This window comes from Homarus americanus, unplaced genomic scaffold (assembly GCF_018991925.1).
Source record: "Homarus americanus isolate GMGI-L3 unplaced genomic scaffold, GMGI_Hamer_2.0 scaffold54679, whole genome shotgun sequence".
Taxonomy (NCBI): Eukaryota; Metazoa; Arthropoda; class Malacostraca; order Decapoda; family Nephropidae; genus Homarus; species Homarus americanus.
In genome coordinates, this window is record NW_024722701.1 from 2,252,260 (window position 1) to 2,278,083 (window position 25,824).

At 41.9% G+C, this 25,824-nt stretch overlaps 2 protein-coding genes across 4 annotated transcripts in view; both read left to right on the top strand.

Moving 5' to 3' along the window:
- LOC121863065 (cyclin-G-associated kinase-like) overlaps positions 1–11,431 on the top strand; it is a 29,755-nt gene extending 18,324 nt beyond the window's left edge. The window contains exons 19-25 of one of the 3 annotated variants that reach the window (XM_042361551.1): positions 193–364; positions 642–800; positions 1,591–1,827; positions 2,138–2,307; positions 3,483–3,656; positions 3,921–9,051; positions 9,229–11,431. In XM_042361551.1, coding sequence (XP_042217485.1) covers positions 193–364; positions 642–800; positions 1,591–1,827; positions 2,138–2,307; positions 3,483–3,656; positions 3,921–4,028 — 1,020 coding nt within the window. In that variant the 3' untranslated portion in view covers positions 4,029–9,051; positions 9,229–11,431. Of the gene's footprint in view, positions 1–192; positions 365–641; positions 801–1,590; positions 1,828–2,137; positions 2,308–3,482; positions 3,657–3,920; positions 9,052–9,228 lie in introns of those variants that run through there. The other 2 variants (XM_042361553.1, XM_042361552.1) reach the window with 2 other exon arrangements.
- Positions 11,432–14,288: 2,857 nt separating this feature from the next.
- Positions 14,289–25,824, top strand: part of LOC121863067 (tyrosine-protein phosphatase non-receptor type 4-like) — an 88,189-nt gene continuing 76,653 nt past the window's right edge. Inside the window, exons 1-2 of the mRNA XM_042361562.1 lie at positions 14,289–14,355; positions 14,594–14,751. The gene's annotated coding sequence lies outside the window, so the exon portion shown is untranslated. The remainder of the gene's footprint in view (positions 14,356–14,593; positions 14,752–25,824) is intronic.

The following is a 25,824-nucleotide window of genomic DNA, read 5'->3' on the forward strand; positions in this document are numbered from 1 at the left end:
TATTACTGTTTTGTACCTGAGATAAACATTATTAATCTATTCATCTCTTTTCCACATACAGTACAGTGAGACCTCCATATAATGGACTGTGGAAGAGTTTATTCCGTTATATCAAGGTCTGTCCATATAATAGACTATACCCATTAGATTGATGTCCATTAAATGGAGGTTGGTATTTTTCCCAAATTAAAGGCAGCGATGGGTGGCCCGAGTCCAATTTCATCTTCGGGCAGTCCTATGACGGGTCCTCGGATGATGGGGGTGGCGACCAGTCCGAACAATGCCATGGGTAGTGGCTTTATACCTCGTTCTCCGGCACCACAACAACAACAAAACAAACCTGTCGATCCATTTGCTGACCTCGGTAAGTCTTTCAGAAACTGGAATTAGTTCCTGGTTTGTGTGATTTTGTTCCCATTTTACACAGTTTCACATTTTATTATTGTTTTCTCAGGGTTGGGGCAGCTGAGCAGACACAAACAATCATTGGGTCATACAGCCAGCTAGAAATGGCTTCTCTACCATGTGGGAAGTAAGGGCAGTCAAGAGTAGTGTGCCAAAGTTTGTTGTCTCCACACTGATCCTAATGGCCAGTGGGATCCTTTTATACTTTTTTAATGGTAACTTCTCTCTTTCATCAGGAAATTTGGCAGGCCTGAGTGGATGGGGTGGCTCCAAGCCCACCACACCTATGGGAGGAACTCCTGCTGGTGGGACGCCCTTGGGTGGCAGTACTCCTGTGATGGGCTCTCCACAGCACCGGCCTCAGATGGCTGGAGGGTGGCAAGGACAAACACCAGGTGACACTAATACTTGCCTCTTTAACTTTATGTGGTGGACTTTTTAAGTTTTTAGCTGTAGTAGAGGTACGTACTTAACCTCTTGTGATTTGTAAATGAAAACGGGATAAATTTTATTTTAATTTTCTTATTGAAACTTAATGGGAATTTATTTTATTTCTATCTTAATTTTAACATAGGAATTTTATTTTTTGCATCAAATGGCCACAAACTGTGAAGCCAGATAGTTTACCCAATTTTCTGGACCACATCAATCTATATTTTTACCATATATTTAATGTTATAAGATCAAGGTTTAACTTCAGATGTCAGGTTGGTGCAGTATAGTCAAGCCTCTACAATATTGTTCCTTTAACTTTACCTCTGGTTTTTTTTCTCTTTTTTTTTTACAATGTGATGGTTTGTTGACAACAGCTTGACCATATCAGAGTATCTTTGGTGTCTCTATATACTGACAGTGTTCGTAAGATTTAGGTGCAGATCAATTTTCAGATTGTAGTTGATTATATTGAGAATTATTCCCTTAAATTCACCTTTTTCTGTAATTTGCTGAGTTCTATATAGAGTACCCAGTAAATCACTCTCGATTACCTGACGTCAAAATATATTTGGTGCGTTCACATTTGTACAAAAGAATCGGCGAGTAAACCTTATCAGTTTTGGCTCCACCATAACGAATTACTTATCACTCCTGAATCACCTCATTAATTGATTTACGTTTTACACATAATAAATAACAAGATAGATAAAGTACGCTTAAATAGTTGACACTAGCTGCTTCCTACAACAGGTATGATGGGATCACAGTTGGGTGGCTGGCAGCAAATGACCAGACCTCAGCAACCACCAGCACCGCAGCAACAACAACCACCACTGACACAGCCGCAGCAACCACCACCACCACCACAGCAACAACAACAACCACCACCGACACAGCAGCAACCAATTCCTGGGAAAACTCCAACAGGTACACCGCACCACCAGATGAAATCACCAAATTATGGACGTGTTAATTTTGATGTTTCTGGTGAGTCAGTGTACTTGTGATGCCTTTTGCTACCTTGGTACACTATCAGCAAATTATATATAAACAACAGTTATTACTGAATTCATCACGTTCAACCCATTGTACGTAGGCCAGATACGATCCCCCTGTTCATTTTGCGTAGCCTGTCTGTGTTGCATGCTGTTAGGTAATATCGCCCCCACAGCATATATAAACATTACCTTCCATAAAACACATTACCTAGAACAGTGACTTGTTAGTGACTAAAACCTTATTGTCCTTGGAAGTTAACCCCTATGTGTGTATATATAACCAAAATATATTTCATCAGGTAAAAATGCCGGGGGAACACCGAAGGGCAGAGTTGGTGAAGATGCTTTTGGTGACTTACTTGGTTCTCAAGGGTTCAGCTTCAGCAGTGGGAAGGACACTGGCCCTCGTACCATGGCAGAGATGAAGAAGGTGGAGCTGGCCAAGTGTATGGACCCAGAGAAGCTTAAGGTCGTATTACTTTACTGTCACACCTCCATTAACGGGAATTAAGACCATCTCTCTAATCACCCACACCTTTCTGCTTTTTCACTCCGTATTTTAAATGTACCTGCATAACGTAACGTTGAAGGGATACAGATCGTGCAACTCTGCTCATTTATTCTTATACTTATCACAATCTCCCTAAAAATACTTTAGCTTTCATATTTATTCAAGACATCTTCAGTTCATGAGACCCACTAGTCCCCCACCCAAGAAATGGTGACCTGAAATTCCATCCCTGTAAATTCAGTTGCCTCTGAAGATATCTTGAAAGAAGACAAAAGCTAAGGTTGGTGCTCCAGTGTATACCTAGTTGACCGAGAGCTCGATTTAGCGGAAATTTTGATTTGACGAACAGTGAGTGACTCAAATTGTTTCGTTAAATTGAGAAAATACTGTATTTCACACTTTTACCTTGTGGGTACAGACGTGTTGTGTTGATGCTATATGGCATAACGAATATTGTGACCAAGTCCCAGGTTGCTAATCTGTCTTTCTGCCTCATTTACACACAATTGCAGGGTCTCAATTGTTTCTCTTACAACACAACATACTGTACATATAGCATTTCTCACTATTGAAATTGTTTTATTTTAGTTTTTGTATTTCCTTGTATTTCTTTATTATTATTATTACAGTGTTGTTATTATTATTGTTGTCATTTTTATTTTATTTTACTTTATATTATAAATTTTATTTACTATAAATTACTGTATTATTATTATTATTATTATTATTATTATTATTATTATTATTATTATTATTATTACATTTTCGCCCCCCAGGCCCCGATGTGGGTCATTGACCTGTGCTCCGGTGGGCTAATCCCCGTAAAAAAAAAAAAAAAAGCACTGATTCTTACATTTATATTTGGATATTATATGAGTGTATTTGAGTTATGCTATTTTAATGTTTTGCTCTATTGCCCGTATACTACAATATATTAAGAGAATAAAGAAAAAACATTATTATTGTTGTTATCGTGTTTATTTACTCCGTGGGTCGCGAACACGCCCGATGGATCTAGTTATGGGACTCGACAAAAAAAAGTTTAAGACCCACTGCACTGATATGTACGAATAACATTTATTTTGGATATTCCACTTTTACCATTTTATTACTTGTGCTCTTTTCTTATTCAGGTAATGGAATGGACTGAAGGCAAGAAGAAAAATATTCGTGCTCTTCTCTGTTCCCTCAATACAATCATCTGGGATGGTTGCAAGTGGCATGAGTGCGGGATGCATCAGCTGGTGCAACAGAATGACGTTAAGAAGATGTACCGCAAGGCTTGTCTAGCTGTCCATCCAGATAAGGTAACTTACAGTACTGTACTAACATTTACTGTAGCTATTAAAACAAGTAGGTAGATGGAGAGAGATGTTACAGTAGAAGTAGGTAGATGGAGAGAGATGTTACAGTAGAAGTAGGTAGATGGAAGGAGAAGGTTGAGGAAGAATGATACAAGACATGTGTAAAAAAGTAGAAGGAATGAGGTGGAAAAAAAAGAAGATAAAAAGATAAACACTCACAAACCCTCTGATTAATCACCTTAAGTAACAGACCCTTTCTTATTTCAGTGCTCCGGGACAGAACACGAGTCTCTTGCCAAACTCATATTTATGGAACTTAATGACGCTTACTCCGAATTTGAAAACGACACCAGCCAGCAGCAAATATTTAATTAAGAATTGGTTAAACTGATTGAATGCTTACGTTTGTTATTGATCAGTCCAGTTGATGGTGTGGTGTTGAAGTGTGTGTAATTATTAAGCTAAACTATTGATGGTATATACAGTATAGTCCAGCTTTGCTCTGGTAGAAGGGCAGTCTCTCAGTTTCTGTTAAGTTGGCATTCACAGAATATATAGACCCAGCCGCCATGATAGAGATATATACTGTAAGCTCAGATATCATCCAGGTTTAGTCCTTTTGAAATGAACATTAATAACTGTGCTTTTACATTTGAGCTGGACCACCATCATACTGTATATGTGTTTGGTCTATAGCATCTTTTGTTGTGTGTAGGAGCGTGAGGGAGAACTTACCACTTGTTATAATATAGTTGTAAAGTAGTTCATTATAATCAGTGTTATAACACTTGCCCATAGTATAAGTTTTGTAAGTGGTGACATATTATTATGCTTGTACTGTACAGCAATGCTGAACTGTAACTTACTACAGAACAGTACAGTAGTGACTAATATCAGCAAGTAGGATTCTCAAATTTGTATATGAATAACACCCTTGAAGTAGAAATGTAAGAGATATTTATTTGAGATAGAAAACAAATACTGTATTACAGAATTATCATGTTAATTGGCCTTGCTTATGGGCATTAGTGTTATATTGAATATTGTTTTATCTGTGGCTGCAGAATGTGTGGCTTTATCCTACTACTCTAAGTTCATGGTTCACAGTTTTTAGAATATCATTTAATTTAATTTATATCAGATTAAAGTATTTTATCAGAGATTTTGGATTGGTGTATTATATAAGGTGGAGCTGTTATGAGGTGACTCACCGGGAGCATAATTGTTGTGAGAAAATGTGATGAGATTCAGGTTATGTAGAACACTTAATTTGTAGGTAAGACTCATTTATGTTTCTCTGATAGGTTTAACGCAACGTACATACAGTATAACCTCTATTTAATTGGCCACGCGCAGAGGAGAGTCCGTTATGTAGAGGGTCCATTAGATGTAAAACCTCCATATAACGAACTATATAGCGATGGAAGTCTGTTACATCGAGAGTCCGTTAGATGGGAGACCCCCATATAATGGATTACATGGAGAGAGAAGTCCGTTATATGGAGGTTTCACTGTACAGCTGTTGTAATGTCCTATGTTAATTCTCACTGTCGTTGGGTTCTATTTGACAAACCTTCAAGAACCCAGATCCAGATCTTCTCTCTCTCACAGATACTAATTTTCTCTTCTCATTATCACAATTAGAGCCCAGTTGATGGTCTTCAGTGAATGTCGTGTGTGTGTGTGTGTGTGTGTGTGCGCGTGTGTGCGTGCGTTATGCTGTGGTTATTACAGACAACAGCTCTTGTACATCTTACGTACATCACTGCATCTATATTTCTTGTAATTATTTGATGGGGAGTTCATGTTAGTATAGTTAATTAGGACTACAAATCTCATAGGTGTGTGTTCATGTAGGCACTCCAATATATTCACCTCATATTTTATATTTTTCACCATTAAGTTACATTGTCATTATGTCTTTGTGATAGTAGGAAAAACAAACAACTAAAACTAAGAGTACAGCAGTCATTTATCACACATTGTTTTTCGATGTAGATTACCAAATTTAACAGTCTAGTGATGAGTTTTTGTAACCCTTGATTTTCTCAGGTACTGTATTCATATTTCTAGTTGGATAAATTGTTGCAATTCACTTTATATTTTCATATGTAGCTTTCAAGTTCCTCGCCATCATCATTCATTATAGTTATTCTTTATTACACTGGGTTTATATATACAGTATTGTTATTATGGTCCAGGATTTATTTTCCCTCCTTCATCGCTGGTAAGCCACTTGCCTTAGAGTGTGGGAAATGGCTGTAGACCGTTGGTGGCGATGATAGTGGTGTTGCTCTAGATAATCCATCCTTTTATCTCTTAATAACTTTGAAAACATGACAGTCCCCCGTTATGAGTGCGAGTTAATGAGGCTTCTGCACTACACTATAGATCTCTTGTGAGTGTGTTTCATCAATCACATTATTATTATGTTCAAAGCATTAAATTTCTTCTTTTTCTCAGGACCATAATAAATTTTAAGTAGAGACAGTGACACAGTTTCCTTTATTAAAATTATTGAAAGATTGAAGCAGCATTTGGTGGTTCCATCACCTAATGATAACACTAGCATCCTGTTACATATGTAAGTCGGCTGTACTGTATAATGGTCTAGTTTTACATATTGTACTTTAGTTGTCAATATTGACTTCCTGCAGTCAAGGTTACTCATATTGATAATTGTGAGCTGAAGGATACAGTGATGGCTGCAGTAGGTATGACTGGTACAGTTTAGTGATGACTGATACAAGATTTAAAGAAGTACCAGTGAGTGCAGTAGTTAAGTGTTGTACCTTCCTCATCAAGTTTACCTATATTTGGTTTCCTACAAAATGCTAATTCTGTTTAGGTACAGTGCAAAAAAATTTAAAATTTTGTGATTTTGTATATATGTAGTTTATCTCTTCATAGAGTACAGTACAGTACAGTACAGCTGTGTCTTTATACAGTAAAAGGCTCAGAGATGGACCCATAAGAAGTTGATGATTTATACTTTGACAAAAATTATCAAGAATTATGATCTGATGTCTAGATGAACTAGCATTTATGTCTGTGTTCAACTCAAGAATATTATTTTTCTGACAATTGTAATACTGTACATTACTCTGTGTATATATATACCATATACAGTACATGTACATAGGTACGGTACATATGAATTAATTTATCATACAGAAAGGCTTTGCCCTCAGTGTTAAGGACTAACTTATCTCATTCTTTATGTTTTACTGAAGACTTAAAATATAGTTTATCTTTTGTATCATAATTGTGGGGACGTGTAGTGTACAGCATATTGTTACCCGCATCTTTACAGAAAAGGAGAGGTTATTTTGTTTTAGATGTATTGTACAGTTTAAAGAAATGTAGAGGTCAGTTGTTAGGAAATACTTATGCCAAAAGTGATGTATGTGACTTACTCTAAGATCCATTATTTTAAAAGGGATGATTTAAGCTTGTAGTTATTGTGTGTTGTGATATTACTATTTAGTAAACATGTAGAGATTGACTCTATAATATAAAGAAGCAGAAATACTCTTATAAAGTAAATAGTATAACTCAGTGAGCTCTAAATATATGGACATCCATAATTATTTTGAAAATTTCATGTCAGAATAGATCTCAAGCTCTTACGTATTTTGATATTGATGAAAGACTGTCATTTGGAGTTAACCTTTAGCAGTAAAATGAAACATTATATATATGTATATATATATATATATATATATATATATATATATATATATATATATATATATATATATATATATATATATATATATATATATATATATATATATATATATATATATATATATAATAAAAGATGTACAGTTAACCCTGGCTATTCGTGAGGGATAGGTTCCAAGGAATGGTGCAAATAGCAACTTACACTACCTTAGTTCACTACTGTATACCTATACTGTGTGTGTGAGAAACTTAATCACCAATACTATTCTCCTTTTTGTGTGAAAGTTTGGAGCTTGATGAAGTGTACTGTACAGTAGGATGAAATCTGGTTACTGAAGCATAGGGACATCATCAATATCACTGTTGGAAGAGGGTGATGCATTGGTGGGTGGTGGAGTGGCTGCAGCAGCTGACCGAGTAAATGATGGAGATGAATCAGCTGGACGAGCAGTTGGCTTTTTCTTGAAAAACATCGTGATTGGTAGTTTTTTCTCTTGGCTTCGAGGTCTCTACACATTTCACTCCACTGACACTGACATTAGGCAGTCTTTTAGGGGCCATTTCACACAGAAACACCAAACTTTTCAGAACCATACAAAAGATGCTGTGTTGCAGGCAATGATTGAGTGCAAACAAAGGGAAAGGAAACACTGCAGGTGTTTGGGGGTGACTCGTTGTGCTGCGAGCAGGCTCATTAGCTAGCCACCATCTGGTTACCACGAATAGCAAGAGTTTACTGTACTGTTCTATAGATAATACATTTAATGGTTCATCCAGCCCAGTGCTTCCAGGAGCAGTTGTACAGTACAGTACCACTTGCTTGAGCGATAGTGACTGAGGAAATATTTATAGTTTAGTAGTACTGTACTGTACTGTACTGTAGTTAATATTTATATATTTTTATGTTGCTTAACACAAGAGTATGGTACATAAGAGAATGATATAATTTGTTCACTAATCCAACTTAATGATCTCGCTACACTGAACCTTTACTTATTCAATATCATGGGGCTGTGGGTCCATCAGTTAGTAAGTCTCAAATATTGAATTGATCCAATACGTTGAAATAACCTTATAATATACCTTGAAATTGTGTCACATTTGTGTAATATTTCCAACCACTAAAACTCTGCAGACTGTTGAGGTCGTGTTTAACCTAACCTAATATATATATATATTTTAAGACAGGTAAGACAAATTCAAATCACTCGGTGTCAACTGGAACCTGTAAGATACATAGAGGTGCTGGTACAGTACAGCAGTCTCTGAGTAACTCGGTCTACCGCAACATACAGAATCATTATGGTCATTACATACAATAATTGTTTTACTGTCATGAGAGTGGAAATCCCAAGTGGTCAGTTGTCTAATATAGATGGAAATTATTTGCACACTTTTCATTTACATTGTACAGAATTTGATGCTATTTTTATGATTTTCTAAATGTTTGTGTGTGAAACTTTTTCTTTTGGGAGGCAACGTTGGTTGTGATAACAGGAGAGTGTGTGAAGACAACTACTGTACTAGGAGAGTGTGTGAAGACAACTACTGTACTAGGAGAGTGTGTGAAGACAACTACTGTACTAGGAGAGTGTGTGAAGACAACTACTGTACTAGGAGAGTGTGTGAAGACAACTACTGTACTAGGAGAGTGTGTGAAGACAACTACTGTACTAGGAGAGTGTGTGAAGACAACTACTGTACTAGGAGAGTGTGTGAAGACAACTGCTGTGCTACAATGTACTAGGTGAGTGTGGAACACTGTTTTCACTGCTACTGGAGGTGTGTGAGACAACTACTGTGCTAGGAGGTGTGTGTGCCTGCTGTGCCAGGAGTGTGTGAGAACTTGTGGGAGATGTGTGAGACAACTGCTGTAGGAGAGTGTGAGGTGTGTGAAGACAACTACTGTACTAGGAGAGTGTGTGAAGACAACTACTGTACTAGGAGAGTGTGTGAAGACAACTACTGTACTAGGAGAGTGTGTGAAGACAACTACTGTACTAGGAGAGTGTGTGGTGAAGACAACTACTGTACTAGGAGAGTGTGTGAAGACAACTACTGTACTAGGAGAGTGTGTGAAGACAACTACTGTACTAGGAGAGTGTGTGAAGACAACTACTGTACTAGGAGAGTGTGTGAAGACAACTACTGTACTGTATATTCAAATAAAATATGGACTTGTAAACACTGTATCAGACAAGAGTTCAGTGTCCGTATTTGGTTCACATGTAAAACTTTTGTTATATTCTTTAGGTTTTTTCATGATAATCTATTTTAACAGTACAATAAGTGAGGCTCATAATAATGTTGTGTACTGCACATCCCACCCAAAGCCTTGTTTGCATTTAAGGAAGTATGGAATTTTTTTTGGTCAAATACATGTTTTTATTTTACTATAAAACAGGATTTGTGTTATACTACAGTAGTTCCTCACTTTCCTGCTACCTTCACTCACTGCAAGATCTTGGGAGTGAGAAATATATTGCCTAACCAAATTAATAAATCTTTTTCTGTCACATATCACTCTTCCTAACTAACTGTGCAGTACAGATTATAATGCACTACAATACAGTGTCAAAATACTAACCATGCTCAGAAACACTATACCGTACATCACAGTTCTTTATCTTGACATATAGTATAGTGGCTTCAAAAGAATCTAATATACATTTCACATGTGTCTAGATTCCACCATCACACAGCACCCCCTTCCCCCCTATCCTTCAAGCATACCTTTGGTCTGTAGTATTTCAACTCCCATAAGTTTACTCAAGTATTACTCTTGCTCACCATTCTATCTTTTGTCAGTTCTCTTCTAGTTTCCTCTTCTTCCATATTTCCTTTCTCCCAATCTTTTCTTCCTCTTTCTTTCCCCCAATACTTCCTGCTTCTCTCTCCTCCACATAAAATGACAAGCTAAACAATAAGTAAACAAATCTTCAACACACTGTTATCATGAGGTGGATTCTTCAAGTGGTGCATTTTTTTATAAAATGAGAGGAGATGTAGAGAATTAGCACAGTACAGTACAGTATGCACTTGGCTGCTGGATGGGGAGAAAACAAGTACAGCTCTTTGCTTAATAAATTATATTACATTACCTGCGTGTTTGAGCGTTGGGTTAAAATGATATACTGTATTTAAGCTTTTAAGTGAACAGTAATTGTAATAGTTTTAGATTATATGTATAGGGAAAGACCAACAATAGTAGATGCATTTGTAATTGCTTGTAAGCACTAATAACGATTGCCTTTGACGGAAATTAATGCTTCTCTTTTCATGTATTATAATACCAATCCAGTTTCATTGTAATTGTATGTACTATATTTTCTTTTTCGAAATGTTAGAAGAGTAATTATCACAGTGGTATTACTAGTGTACAATACTGTAATATATATTTATATATATTTGTTCATTTATTTCTAGTGGTAGCTTATTATCTCTTGAATCTAAAGATACTGTATTTAAAGATAATTTTCAATGATCACAACTTTAAGTTTCGAATTATCAAAATTTATGACTTTTAAATGACATTAAAAGATGTAAAAAGTAACAAATTTTACCATATTGTACAAAGTTGACTGGATCACTTACGTCTGACACTCATCAGAATGATTCTCACATAAGTAGGACGCACATTTTTACTTGTTATTACCTCACAGTTTTTGTTTCCAGAATCAGTTACTTGTTGCTCTTGTCTTGTACGTATACCATATGTAATGAAATTTTCCATAATTATTTTTCAGTGTTCTGTACTGTAAGTTATTATTATTCATCCTTATCAAATGTGTTCACATAAGTGCAGAGGGACTTGTAATGTTTTCCTGAGTTACATTTTATGTTGATGACCTTAACTTTTATTGATCTCATAAACTATAATGTTGTAAATCTTGTAAGTGTAGGAGTGTGTTCACAGTTATAATTTAAGAGTCAACATTCCAATGTATGGTATACTGTACGACTGTATTTTTAATTTACATCATTCCTGTGTCAATTAACATCATTTATAATTGAAGTGTAGCTTGATTTAGTGTGTTCACTTTTAATTTGTATTATTTCAATTATTATAATTACAGCTAAACATTAAATTATTTATCTTTATCATTTACACATTTATAACAATGGAAACAGAGCAGCACAAAAGAATTCTTACAACTTGAACTTTTGCAATGATAAAAGAACTCCAGCTCTTGCTCGTAATACATTCATAGTCATGATTTATTTCTCTTTGTTGGATGTGGTTTTTAGTACAGTACAGTATGAAGGAAAGGGGTAAAGGAAGCAAGTATTGTTGCAGTGGCAAAATGTTACCCAAGTGGAAGTAAAAGTTTCCAAAGTTCAATGTACTTGAGTAGAAGTAAAAAACTGTATCATTCATAAGTACTGTACTCAAGTACTGAAAGTAAAAAGTAAGAACAAAATTATTAATTGTCTCAAATATTAAAATAAATCCACTAGTTAACTACAGATAAAAATAAAAGATGGCACAACCGTCTCCATTGGCAAATCTTTCTTTTGAGATTAATCAATAACTGATTCTCAAAATTATGGCTGGACAATCAGGCTAGGTGAAGTGGGTGGTCAAGGTGCTAATGGACACAAGAAGATCAAAGGGAAACTCTGTTGCCACCTGACCTGACGTCACCTCACCTCACGAGACCTCTAGTTATGTGACTGCCCGGTGTCTCTCCACACCGTACCCTACACCCACACAACTCTTACTATGGTTAAAAATATATTAATTAACTAAAAAATATATTATTAGTCTGCCACAGACATTAAAACTGTTTGTTTGTTTGTTTGGGTCATGTAACAAGTACTGTAATGACGATTTTTGTTTTTTCAATTGTATTGGCATAAAAGTATTGGAAAATCAATACTTTAGTAAAAGTTCTCAAAATTTGAATACTTTTTAAAAAGTAAATACCCAGAAATTTTACTTGAGTACTGTACAGTAATCAAGTAAATTTATTTAGTTACTTTACAAATCTGAGTATAGTATAGTCTGGATTTACATGGTTTTTGTTTACGCGTTTGGTCATTTACGTGGTGCCTTGCCAGAATGAAATGGTTTAATTACGCGGTAAATTTCATCATTTACGCGGCGAGCAGCTGGAGAGGTCCAGACCGCTGCGCCATTTTTTACTCACACGGTTCATTCTTGACCATACGCGGGAAGCGGCACGGTGAGTGGTGCGCATTAGGCCGCTCTTACATTATCGCTCACGTCATATGACGTAAAGGACTGTGATTGGGCCACACATCCTTACCACCCACACATTCACTCTGCCGCTAGCTGTGATTGGTCTAATGTAACATGACATGCCCTGTCACCAGAGGGTAGAAGTCACTGACCTAGCCGGGCCAGTCTCATTGTTCTCAGTCTGCGTATACAGTTCTCTCTTGTGCCCACTATTCCCCTCACAACTCACAATGGCTTCCGCTGGACCCCCACCACCAGAGAAAAACCTTGAATTACCTGGACCAAGCCATGGTAATGTGAAGGAAATCATCGAGTTGGGGGATGAAACTTAAGCTCATCCTTGACATCGACCCAGACAAGCATAGGTATGAAGCGTCTAATAACCATCTGACGAAAGTTATGGAGCCGTATATCCAGATCTATCTCGACGACATCAATGCTAGTCGTCAACGCAGTATTAAGGACTTCCTCGCCCACAACCCACCACAACCACATCCAGCCCAAGTCAGTGATAGTGACAGTGAGGATATGGACTTTGAGGGGTTTGTCTGGGGGCCCTGCAAACCTCTGCGAGTAGTGAAAGTGATTCACCGGAGGGTAACTAATCTGCCCTCTGCCTCGGAACCAGCCGCCATCCACGTGTGCCGACCCATCTCTTCTACTAACGTAAATGTTACACACCTTTAGATTTGTAGTTTTTTATTTAGATATTATGTGTGTGTAGCAATACCATCATAAAATTATGATGTTATTTTTACTAAAAGTACGGAAAAAGGGTAGTCTGGGGTCGGCCCAGTCTCTTTCAATTACTCCCATATGTTCTGTTATTTCGTTTACACATTTCTCGTTTTACGCGGACCTCCACGGGTTCAATTGACCGCGTAAATGCAGACTATACTGTAATGTATATATGTACACAGACAATACAGGTACACATTGTACACAGACAGTACAGGTACACAATGTACACAGACAGTACAGGTACACAATGTACACAGACAATACAGGTACACAATGTACACAGACAATACAGGTACACAATGTACACAGACAGTACAGGTACACAATGTACACTGACAGTACAGGTACACAATGTACACAGACAATACAGGTACACAATGTACACAGACAATACAGGTACACAATGTACACAGACAATACAGGTACACAATGTACACAGACAATACAGGTACACAATGTACACAGACAGTACAGGTACACAATGTACACAGACAATACAGGTACACAATGTACACTGACAGTACAGGTACACAATGTACACAGTGAAGGTACACAAACAATGTACACAGTGAAGGTACACTCACATGGTGTGTGTGTGTTTACATGTTTACACACATATATGCACACCTGTCCACCAGCACGTGCAGACAGACAATAAAACGCGCAAGCATACTGTGTAAGTGTGTCTTTGTGTGCGTAAAGTACAGTAATAATACGTACATATGTTGTGTACACTACTGTATGTACATGTGTAAGGTTTTCCTCGTATACCACCATGTTACCAATTCGTAATATGTTTATGAAGTACCCGATAACATATAGAACATTAAACAGAACCTCATTCAACTTTTCATGGGATATATTAGAAACTATGAAATGTATACAAATATGTGTACAAGTTTTTGATGGGGTAGTTAGTTGTTATTGGTGAATGATGAAGGGTAGAAGCATCGTACATCAGTGTAGAGCAGCTGTTGGCTAGTTCATGAGGGTGAACCTTGAGCCGCGTCAGTGTTGGTTAGTGAGTGGTGAGGGGAGTATGTGTCTCTTACTCCCTTGGTGCTAACCTATGTATGGGATCCTTTACTATCACTTAGTTTTCGCTGAAATTTGTATTGATAATTATAAAAAATATCCCTTTCCATAACTCCTCACGATATGCTCAAACTCTTGTGTTTTTATGAAGAAAAGTGAAAGTTAATAGGTATTTTTGTTGTTGCTATTCGTGATATACTGAAAGGGTTAAATATTATACACGAAATTCATACCTTGTGATCAATAAACATTAAATTACCGTTATGTTTATTAGTGTGTTTAAGTTGACAATGTTGTGACATATTTAATCAAAGTTTCTGTAGAAAAAAAAACTGGCAGAGAAAGTGTTGAGTTTGTCATTAGTGAAGGAAAAAGCAGAGGATTATTTCTTAAACATTTGGATTTGTTAACTTCGCTCTACACCTCATACAGGTAAGTGTGTATGTTGTGTTGTATGACCGTGTACACTTTTACACTCATACAGGTAAGTGTGTATGTGTGTGTGTGGGGTGAGGCGAGGTAAGTCACTCGATTTATCTTCACGTATTAAATTATCACTTCCTATTAACATTATCTTATCTACAATGACCAGATAAATCTCTCTCTCTCGCTCTTTCTTTCTCTCTCTCTAATATATCTTAACACGGGAGGCAGAGAGAGAGAGAGAGGGAGAGTTGGGAAGGCGAGGTGAGTTAGAGCCAAGGCTGCCACTGCACTACTGTACTGTGCCAGCATATACAACCATCCCTCCCTCCCTCTCCTTCCTCCCTCCCTCCCTCTCCTTCCTTCCTCCCTCTCCTTCCTCCCTCCCTCTCCTTCCTCCCTCCCTCCCCCCCTCCCTCTCCTTCCTTCCTTGATAACTAACCTACCCTAACCTAACCTACCCTACCCTACCTTAACCTACCCTACCCTAACCTACCCTAACCTAACCTACCCTACCTTAACCTACCCTACCCTAACCTACCCTAACCTAACCTACCCTACCTTAACCTACCCTAACCTAACCTACCCTAACTTACACTACCCTACCCTAACCTACCCTAACCTAACCTACCCTAACTTACCCTAACCTAACCTACCCTAACCACGGTACATTAGGTGTATGTCCAGGTACAGTTGAACATGTGTGGGAAGGCCAACGTGACCATCACACATTGCTTGGTTGCGGTGGTGTGAACTGTGTCTCACCTGCGGCTTTCATCAGTGATTGCAGGTGTCTCCTCTGCCAGTGCGTGAGGCGAGGGGGTAGGGGTGATGGTGTGACTGATGATAGTGATGGTGTAAGTCTGATGGTGGTGATATTGGTATTTAATCGTGTGTATACATTGGTCCATTATTTCATCTACTTAAAGTTTCCTTACACACACACACACACACACACACACACATACATGTACAACTGTATATTTTCAAGCTTCCGGCTGCCATGCTCTTTCAATAAACCGCTAATTATTATTATTATTATTACATACGCACATACTCATGAATACTTTACATATATTTGTGTATTCGCTCACCACCACCACCACCACCATACGCTAAACCAAAATATATTTCCTACAATTTTACAAGCGGGAACGTGAGTCATAAATTTCTTAACTTTTTATGTGAGAGAACCCCTTGAGTAGGATGATGCAACCCCTTGAGTATGATGATGTAACCCCTTGAGTATGATAACCACTTGAGTATGATGACTTAACCACTTGAGTATGATAACTTAACCCCTTGAGTATGATGATTTAACCCCTTGAGTATGATGATGTAACCCCTTGAGTATGATAACCACTTGAGTATGATGACTTAACCACTTGAGTATGATGTGATGTCCCTTGTATAGTGTAGTGTGTGTTTTGACGACCATAGAAAACGTTGGCTTGGTGGGTAGAAAGTAGGAAACTGCTGCCACTCTAAGGTTCCTGCCTTATGGTTCACTGTCTTGTACCTGTCTGGTGTACACTTGACTGTTTATCGTGGTGATGTACATTACAGTATGATGATGTACACTACAGTATGGTGGCATTGGTGTATACATGGTGGTGATGGTGTACACTACAGTATGGTGGCATTGCTGTACACGTGGCTGGTGATGGTGTACACTACAGTATGGTGGCATTGCTGTACACATGGTGGTGATGGTGTACACTGCAGCATGGCACTGGTGTACACGTGGCTGGTGATGGTGTACACTGCAGCATGGCACTGGTCTACACGTGGCTGGTGATGGTGTACACTGCAGCATGGTGGCACTGGTGTACACGCGGCTGGTGATGGTGTACACTGCAGCATGGCACTGGTGTACACGTGGCTGGCACTGGTGTACACGCGGCTGGTGATGGTGTACACTGCAGCTTGGTGTACACACCCAGTAAACCTTATCTCTAAGCTCATTTATGAGGCTTCAGTCACACGTTTCAGTATTAATATTAATGTTACCAAGAGTTTAACACACCAGCCTCACCCCCCCACCAACAACAACACCAGATGATGCAAATGTAACCTCACCTAACCTACCCCAGCTTATTTCATCCTAATATTATCCACCCAAACGCTAATCTAACCTAACCTGGATGATCTTGTTCGTGGTAGTTGGTTAATATGGCTCAGGGTCTATGTGGTGCAGCAAGATTCATATGTTGATGGTGACGTCACGAGAATCAATGACGAGTGATGATAGTGATATGCCACACTCAGCAAGACTCACTTATGTTCCAGTCACTTAAAAAAGTTATGTAGTGGTGATAATGATGAGGAATAAGAGAGCTATCTAGCGCACATAACCTACTAACATCTCTAACCTAACCCAACACCAACCTAACCTAACCTAACCCAACCCAACACCAACCTAACCCAACACCAACCTACCCTAACCTAACCTAACCCAACACCAACCTAACCTAACCTAACCTCCATCGTCCAATGTCAGTGGAGGAGGAAACTAAAGCATCCGGAGAGAACCTGTGATGCCCTGGGGATTGAACTCGGGACATATTGATGAAGTTGAGTGCCATACACTCATACGGCCTAGTACAGTATCCTACACCCATATAGTGGGGTAAATAGACACTGTACTGGAGCAATACGCCATAACAAGACGAACCCCTCTAGCTGGTGTGAGAATTTCCCGTTAGTTCAACAACAAAATGAACTCAGCGTCTGTGTGAATGATGGAGGCGGCGACGGCAGCAACAGTCACCCATTAATGATAATTCATCAGTATTAATCTAGTAATTATTGAGACTTTAGTGAATGTTTTAACTTACTGTGTTGTCGTGTAGTGTAGTGTACCGGTAGTGGAGATGGTGTAGTGAGGATGAACACGAAGGGGACAAAATGAGGAGAAAGTTAGCAGTTGGGTTAGGGTGGCAGTAAGAAGTTTTGGGGCACACGGGAGACTTGGTTGCCAGTCGCTGCTGCCCGCCTTGAATTAACCGATCTTTTAATTTAGCATCTGGACTCTTTATATTGTGAGTAACTATATGTATATATATATAGCTGAGGTATTGTGTATCGATATATTCACTTCCTTTACTAAACTGTGATCAGTCATATACCGTTGTGGGGACGTGTAGGCCGAGTTGTACCCGAGAGAACGGCCCAGTACCCTCACCCTGCCATTGTGGGTTGCCATGGAGACCACCAGAATCAATAGCCCATCATCGTAAAGAAGGGTTAATAAAGATGTTTACATTTGTTAATCACACTCTATGATTCTGTACCGTGATTTATAGTTGGAATTAACCAATCAGAAGGCCCGGATGTGTTGTAGCGGAAGTTTCAATTGGCTGTGATGTTGTGCTCGTGTAACGTGAGCTAAAATCAATTGATGGAGACAAAGAGACGAGAGATGTGTTAATATCTCGGGTGTTCTGCTGCGGGGAGGACACACACAACACTGGAGGTCGTCACAACACTAAGGGTCGTCCTAGTCATTGGGGTCGACAGTGGTGTGGCGGACATTGACAGCTAGAGGGGTGACAGCTGGTTAGAATCGCCTCCACTGTATGCCAATAACTACCAAGGCTGACAGCTGCAGTGGTGATAGTTGTGGTAATTGCGGTAGGGGTGGTGTTGGTGGAAGTAGTGATGGTAGTCGTATAAGTAGTGGTAGTAGTAGTAGTAGTGGAAATGGTGGTAGTTGTGGTGGTGGTAGTGGTGACGATGGCTGGTCATTTTTGAACCCGATGTTAAATATTTGTCGAGGAGCCGACCAAGTAGCCCTCCCCTCCCCTCCCCTCTCTTCTCCCTCCCACACTCCCTCTTCTCTCCCTTCCCTTCCCTCACACTTCCTACGTCCTCCTCACGCACTTTCTCCCCTCCCTCACTCCTCCCCTAGCCTCTCCCCCACATACTTCCTCTCACACTCCCCACTCCTCCCGTCCCTACTCTCCCTCTCCACTTATACTCCCTAGTCCCACTCTCACACACTCCCACTCCTCTCACACTCCCCACTCCTCCCTCACACTTCTCACTCTCCACTACCCCCTCTCTTTTCCTCTGCCTCCCTTTAGAACACACACTGATCTTCTTTCACTGCTCGTCCACACACACACATGGAGATCTTGTTCACGTCTACACTACACTTACCCTCTTGGTCACTTAGTATGGCGGGCGATCACTACACTGTTAGATACTGTTGGCTTCTGTTAGCTACTGTTGGGCACTGTTAGATACTGTTGGCTTCATAGTTGGCTGCTGTTGAACTCATTGATACTGTTGGCTTCTGTTAGCTACTGTTGGGCACTGTTAGATACTGTTGGACACTGTTATTATTATTATTATTGTTGTTATTGTCACGTGTGGGAGACCTCGAACGTCAACGAGTGAAGACAATGTTGACTCCAGCAGGAAGAGTGCCAACACCTGACACCAGTTGGCTCCAGCAGGAAGAGTGCCAACACCTGACACCAGTTGGCTCCAGCAGGAAGAGTGCCAACACCTGACACCAGTTGGCTCCAGCAGGAAGAGTGCCAACACCTGACACCAGTTGAAAAACCAGCAGCAGGAAGCATGCCAACACCTGGCGCCAGTTGACTCCAGCAGGAAAATTGCCAACACCTGACGCAGTTGAGCCAGCGGGAAGAGTGCCAACACCTGACACCGGTTGACCGGCGGGAAATTTAACACACCGGTTGGCTCCAGTCTTGTTGCAGGCGGTATACCGCCAGCTATATCCTGAATACTGCTCAAATTTTATATCTTTTTTTTTAGTGGGTTAAGCTGGTTGGGTTACAGTTGGTTGGTTGGGTTGGTCCAGGAGCCTTTCAGGGTTTGAGGAGTGGATGTGAAGTTATGCCCAGTGACAAGGAATACTACATAGCAGCAGAGGTATCAGTTTGAGGTAATGGTATCCTTTTACTTGCCTCTCCCCTACCTCCTCTCTACACACTCCCCCTACCTCCACACACACCCCCCTCCCTACCTCACTCTCTCACCTGTCCCTGTCCCTCTCCACCCTCCTCTTTCTCCCTCACCCTCCCTCTGTGGGACTGTGAGAGGGTCATTGTGAGAGGTTTCCTGTGTTGTATACTACAGGTGTTTTTTACAGCAATTTGTGGTTAGAAAGAACTCCCTCAAGGCCGCCTCAGTATCGTGACTGTCTGTATAATTACCTGTGAAGTATTAGTAATGTCATGTTTACCTGTATGTGTTTTATATGTGTATCATGTTTGTGTGTGTGTCTATGTTTACTGTGTGTTTTACCTGTGTGTGTGTGTCATGTTTACCTGTGTGTGTGTCATGTTTACATGTGTGTCATGTTTTACCTGTGTGTGTCATGTTTACTGTATTGTGTGTTTTACTGTGTTGTGTGTGTGTCATGTTTGCCTGTGTGTGTGTCATGTTTACCTGTGTGTGTGTCATGTTTACCTGTGTGTGTGTGTCATGTTTATCTGTGTGTGTGTGTCATGTTTACCTGTGTGTGTGTCATGTTTACCTGTGTGTGTATGTCATGTTTACCTGTGTGTGTGTGTGTGTGTCATGTTTACCTGTGTTTGTGTGTCACGTTTACCTGTGTGTCATGTCCACTAATGAGTCATGTTTACTTCACCTGGTAACAAGTATAAATTGTACTTATCAGGACTGAATGTCTTAATGGAAGGTTAGTTCATATCGTGGTGTGATTTCTCTCTCTCTCTCTCTCTCTGTCTCTCTCTCTCTCTCTCTCTCTCTGTCTGTCTGTCTCTCTTCTCTCTCTTTCTCTCTCTGTCTGTCTGTCTGTCACTCCTCTCTGTCTGTCTTCCTTCTACTCTTAATCTTGTATCTGTGATGAATAAACTTACTTGTTTCCTCTCTGGGCAACAATACTGCTTCTATGTGCTGGGCATAGTGTCTCGTGGTGGTGCTGGGGGTATAGAGGTGCCTGGCGCAGTGCCTATCAGTGCCTGACTCGCCAGTACCTTATCATTTATTATCATTGTCCAACCACCTGAGTGTCACTATCTTCCTGGGGTGTTAGTGGCACTGTCTACCTCAGGGGGTGTTAGTGGCACTGTCTACCTCAGGGGGTGTTAGTGGCACTGTCTACCTCAGGGGGTGTTAGTGGCACTGTCTACCTCAGGGGGTGTTAGTGGCACTGTCTAACAAACCTCACCTACAACTACAAACTGAAAACATTGTTGTGATCAGTTTGTGATGTTTCATGAGCGAAGAGTGGGAGGGAGGAGGAGAATCAGTGCAGGGGAGGGAGGGAGGAGTGGTGTGTGGGAGGTAATGACTATCTTCCGGCATGTAGACAGGTATGTAAGTTGCACCTGTGTGGGGGGGGGGACCTGAGGAGCCTCGGTTTGTTGTGAGCGTCAATGACCCTTAAGACAAACCTGCGCTGCGACTTCTGTTGGTGTTGGTATTCCTCCCTCCCTCTCTCCCTCCCAGTCACTTTCTTGTACTTCCCTTCCCCTCTTGTGGTTACGCTTCTCACTCCCCTCTCCTCTCTCCCACTCCTTTCCCTCTTCCCCTCTCCTATCTCTGCCACTCCTCCCCTCTCCTCTCCTCTCTCTCCCACTCCTCTCTCTCTCTCATGCCACTCCGTCCCTCTCCTCCCCTCTTAACACGTCCCTCCTCTCCAGTTTCCCTCTTCATCTGCCATCAGTGTTATTTCCCCTCACTCCCCTCTTCTCTGCCTCGCCTTTTCCTTCCCCTCTCTTTATTTCCCCTCACTCGCATCACGATTAACGGTTATTGACAAAGCTTGGAGTACAGTTTGACTATTTTGAGTAATTCAGTCAGGTCTTGACACTGAGGGTGGTATCACTTCTCACTGCCACGCACGACAGAGGTTCATATACAGTAGAAGTTATATTCTGTACGAGGACTAATCAGTGTGGGCTAGCAGCAAATATTGGATAGACAGCAAGAATGTCCTCAAGTACACCTGATTCAATGAAGTAATTACAAAGTTCATGATACAATAAGCCAGGTGGCCTGAAGTCTTTGACAGTGTCACATTCAATAATATAGTGTTCAAGTGTATGCTTTAAAGGTTTATCACAAAGTTTACATGCTGAGTGTTCCGGTATGGGTACAGCGTCACTAACTTGCCAGATGTGTCTGTATCCTAGTCTAATTCTGGCCACGACTACATCACATTGGTTCTGTCCTTATGCTGGCCATACCGGTACCTCTCGTCACTAAATTTGTCATATAACGCTACAACTACCAGGTCTCTGCATTTCTCAGTTCCTCTAGATCAGAGTTCATGACTTGTATGTTTTACACCTTTGGACAGGCCAGGTCACGGTCAACATTTTCTTTCTTACATGCCTCATTGGCCAGTCTATCGGCACAGTCATGAGTCCTAATTCCACTGGGACGGAATCCACACAAATTCATTACGAGAGTTGTTCTCATTAGTAGTTATCACATTTATTTTAATATCACAGACAACTTTAGACATAGAGCCTGGTGGATTCCTCCTCCCTACCTACCTACCTACCCCTTATATTTTTTTCCATCCCTGCCTCACTTCCCTCCATCTTTACCCCACCTCTACTTTCTCTCCGTCTTTTCATCCCTCCCTCCCCATACCCCCTCCCTACTCCAACCCCCCACCCCCTCCCCTGCTGGACACTGACTTCCCCTTCACCTCGCCCATTTCCGCTTCCCCACCATTATCCACGAAGTTCCGCTGCCCGCCCACAACACATCCCCCCCACCCTCCCACACCCACAACACATCCCCCACCTCCACCCCAACATCCCCCACACCTCCCACCCACAACACATCCCCCCCACACCCTCCCACACCCACAACACATCCCCCCACACCCTCCCACACCCACAACACATCCCCCCACACCCTCCCACACCCACACACATCCCCCACACCCTCCCTACACCCACAGCACATCCCCCACACCTCCTACACCCACAACACATCCCCCCACACCCTCCCACACCTACAACACATCCCCCACACCCTCCCTACACCCACAACACATCCCCCACACCCTCCCACACCCACAACACATCCCCCACACCCTCCCACACCCACAACACATCCCCCACACCTCCCACACCCACAACACATCCCCCACACCTCCCTACACCCACAACACATCCCCCCACACCCTCCTACACCTAAAGTGTTTAGTTATAATGGTTCAGGTGTGTGTGTGTGTGTGTGTGTGTGTGTGTGTGTGTGTGTGTGTGTGTGTGTGTGTGTGTGTGTTGAGAGGCATGTGAATGATGCGGTAGTGGAGGCGGTCACTGTTAGATCCGGGAGGTGTATGTGTGTGGGGAGGAGAGTGTGGAGGGTGTGTAAAGGGAATGTGTATTTATAGGGAGAGGTGGAGGGAGGGGAGCATATGACCTTCCTCTACCGCTTCTTGGCGTGACCTGTGTTGAACTGACTCCCCCCTTCCACACCACCCCTTCCACACCACACCACCTCTTCCACACCACACCACCTATTCCACCTTCTCCACTCCACTCCACCCAGTGTGTGAGTGTTACTGTGAGTGTCTATGAATGTTATCTGTAAGAACAACCAATCACAGACCTCGGTTACTGACACCTGGCGGATGTTGAGAAAATGATTGGTGGAGTGTAAAGTACTGAGATGTTGTGTGTGTGTGTGTGTGTGTGTATGTGTGTGTGTGTGTGTGTGTGTGTGTGTGTGTGTGTGTGTGTGTGTGTGTGTGTGTGTCTGTCTGTGTGTGTGTGTGTGTGTGTATGTGTGTGTGATGACGCCGGCAACCACAAGGTTATTTTGGTCTTCACCGGTTCATGTGCTGACACCTCCACACTGTGTACCCCCACACCTCCACACTGTGTACCTGTACCCCACACTGTGCCCCCACACTGTGACCCCCCACACCTCCACACTGTGTACCCCACACTGTGTACCCCACACCTCCACACTGTGCCCCCACACTGTGTACCCCCACACCCTCCACACTGTGTACCCCCACACCTCCACACGTGTGTACCCGCACCCCACACTGTGTACCCCACACCTCCACACTGTGTACCCCACACTGTGTACCCCCACACTGTGTACCCCCACACCTCACACTGTGTACCCCACACCTCCACACTGTACCCCCACACTGTGTACCCCCACACTGTGTATCACACTGTGTACCCCACACCTCCACACTGTGTACCCCCCCACACTGTGTGCCCCACACCCCCACCCCCACACTGTGTACCCCACACCTCCACACTGTGTACAGTACCCCCACACTGTGTACTCCCACACTGTGTACCCCACACCTCCACACTGTGTGCCCTCATCCTCCACACTGTGTACCCCACACTCCACACTGTGTACTCCCACACTGTGTACCCCAGACCTCCACACTGTGTACCCCCACACCTCCACACTGTGTACCCCCACACTGTGACCCTCATCCCTCCACACTGTGTACCCCACACCTCCACACTGTGTACCCCACACTGTGTACCCTCACCCTCCACACTGTGTTCCCACACTGTGTACCTCACCCCCACACTGTGTACCCCACACCCACACTGTGTACCCCCACACTGTGCACCTCATCCCTCCACACTGTGTACCCCCCACTGGCCCCACACTCCACACTGTGTACCCCCACACTGTGTACCTCATCCCTCCACACTGTGACCCCACACTGTGTACCCCCCACACCTCCACACTGTGCACCCCACACTGTGTACCTCATCCTCCCACACTGTCCCCACTGTGACCCCACACCTACACACTGTGCCCCACTGTGCCCCACTCCACTGTGTTACCCCACACTTGTACCCCACCCCACACTGTGTACCCCACACCTTCCACACCTACCTTGAGTTTGTCTGTCTGTTTAGTGAAGATATTTTAACTCTGCGTGAGGGGAGGTATTATTAATTTATTGTGTCGCTGTGTATGATCCCATTTTATACCCCGCAACAGTGTGGTGTGTGTGTGTGTGTGTGTGTGTGTGTGTGTGTGTGTGTGTGTGACCTGAGTACTGCCTCTTTTCCTCTTCTCATCTGACCAATTCTCCCTTTCCTCACCCCCACCTCCTCCTCTCCTCACCCTACCCCTTCACCCCTCTCCCTCCCCTCACCACCCTCTCCCCTCTCTTTCCCTCACCACCTCACCACCAACTGGGAACTATTCAACGAAAAAGCTACAGCCAAACTTGAGACCAAGGACATGACAATCCTGCAGACCTTAGACTATCAACCGGTGAACAGAATAGACGAAGAAATCAACACATGGTGTGAAGCCATAGGAACAGCCTACCAGGAGGCCACGCAACAGAGCTCTCCCACACCCACAACAGACTCCAGAACTCTCCCACACCCACAACAGACTCCAGAACTCTCCCACACCCACAACAGACTCCAGAACTCATAGCCCTCACTAATCAATTCCAACTGCTACAACAGAGAGCCGAGACCCATAGTTGGGACATCGTAAGCTACAATACGTACAGAAGAATACGGGAGGAAATATAAACAAGATCTCTGGAACAAGACAACATCAAATGGGCTGAAATAGTTTAACAACTCTCACATACATACAACGATCCAGGTGAGTTCTGGCGTCGAGTTAAGAGACTGAAAGGTTCCAGCAGTAACGAGTCATCATATATAACTGACCACGCAAGATGTAAAATATATGACGACCAAAACAAAGAACCTTGATAAACTCCTGGGCCAGACACACCGCACTCAGCCTTCCCTTGAAAACATATGGGAGGATCTGAGAGTGGACAGCCTATTATCCAAACCAATCACCTCGGAAGGACTCAAAACAGCCATCTCCAATACCAAAAATAAAGCCCCTGGCTACTCGGGCATAAACAACCCGGCCATGGAGAGACTGAGAACCACAATGAACGCTTGCCTGGCCTCGGGTTACTTCCCAACTAAATTCAAAGAGGCTACTATTACCCTAACACCAAAACAAGGAAAGAACCCCGCCGTCCCACTAAACTACAGACCGATCTCCCTCCTATAAGTACCTGGACAAATTCTAGAAAAAAATCATCAATAACCGTCTGAGAAATCACCTGGAAACAACCAACAGAGTCAACTG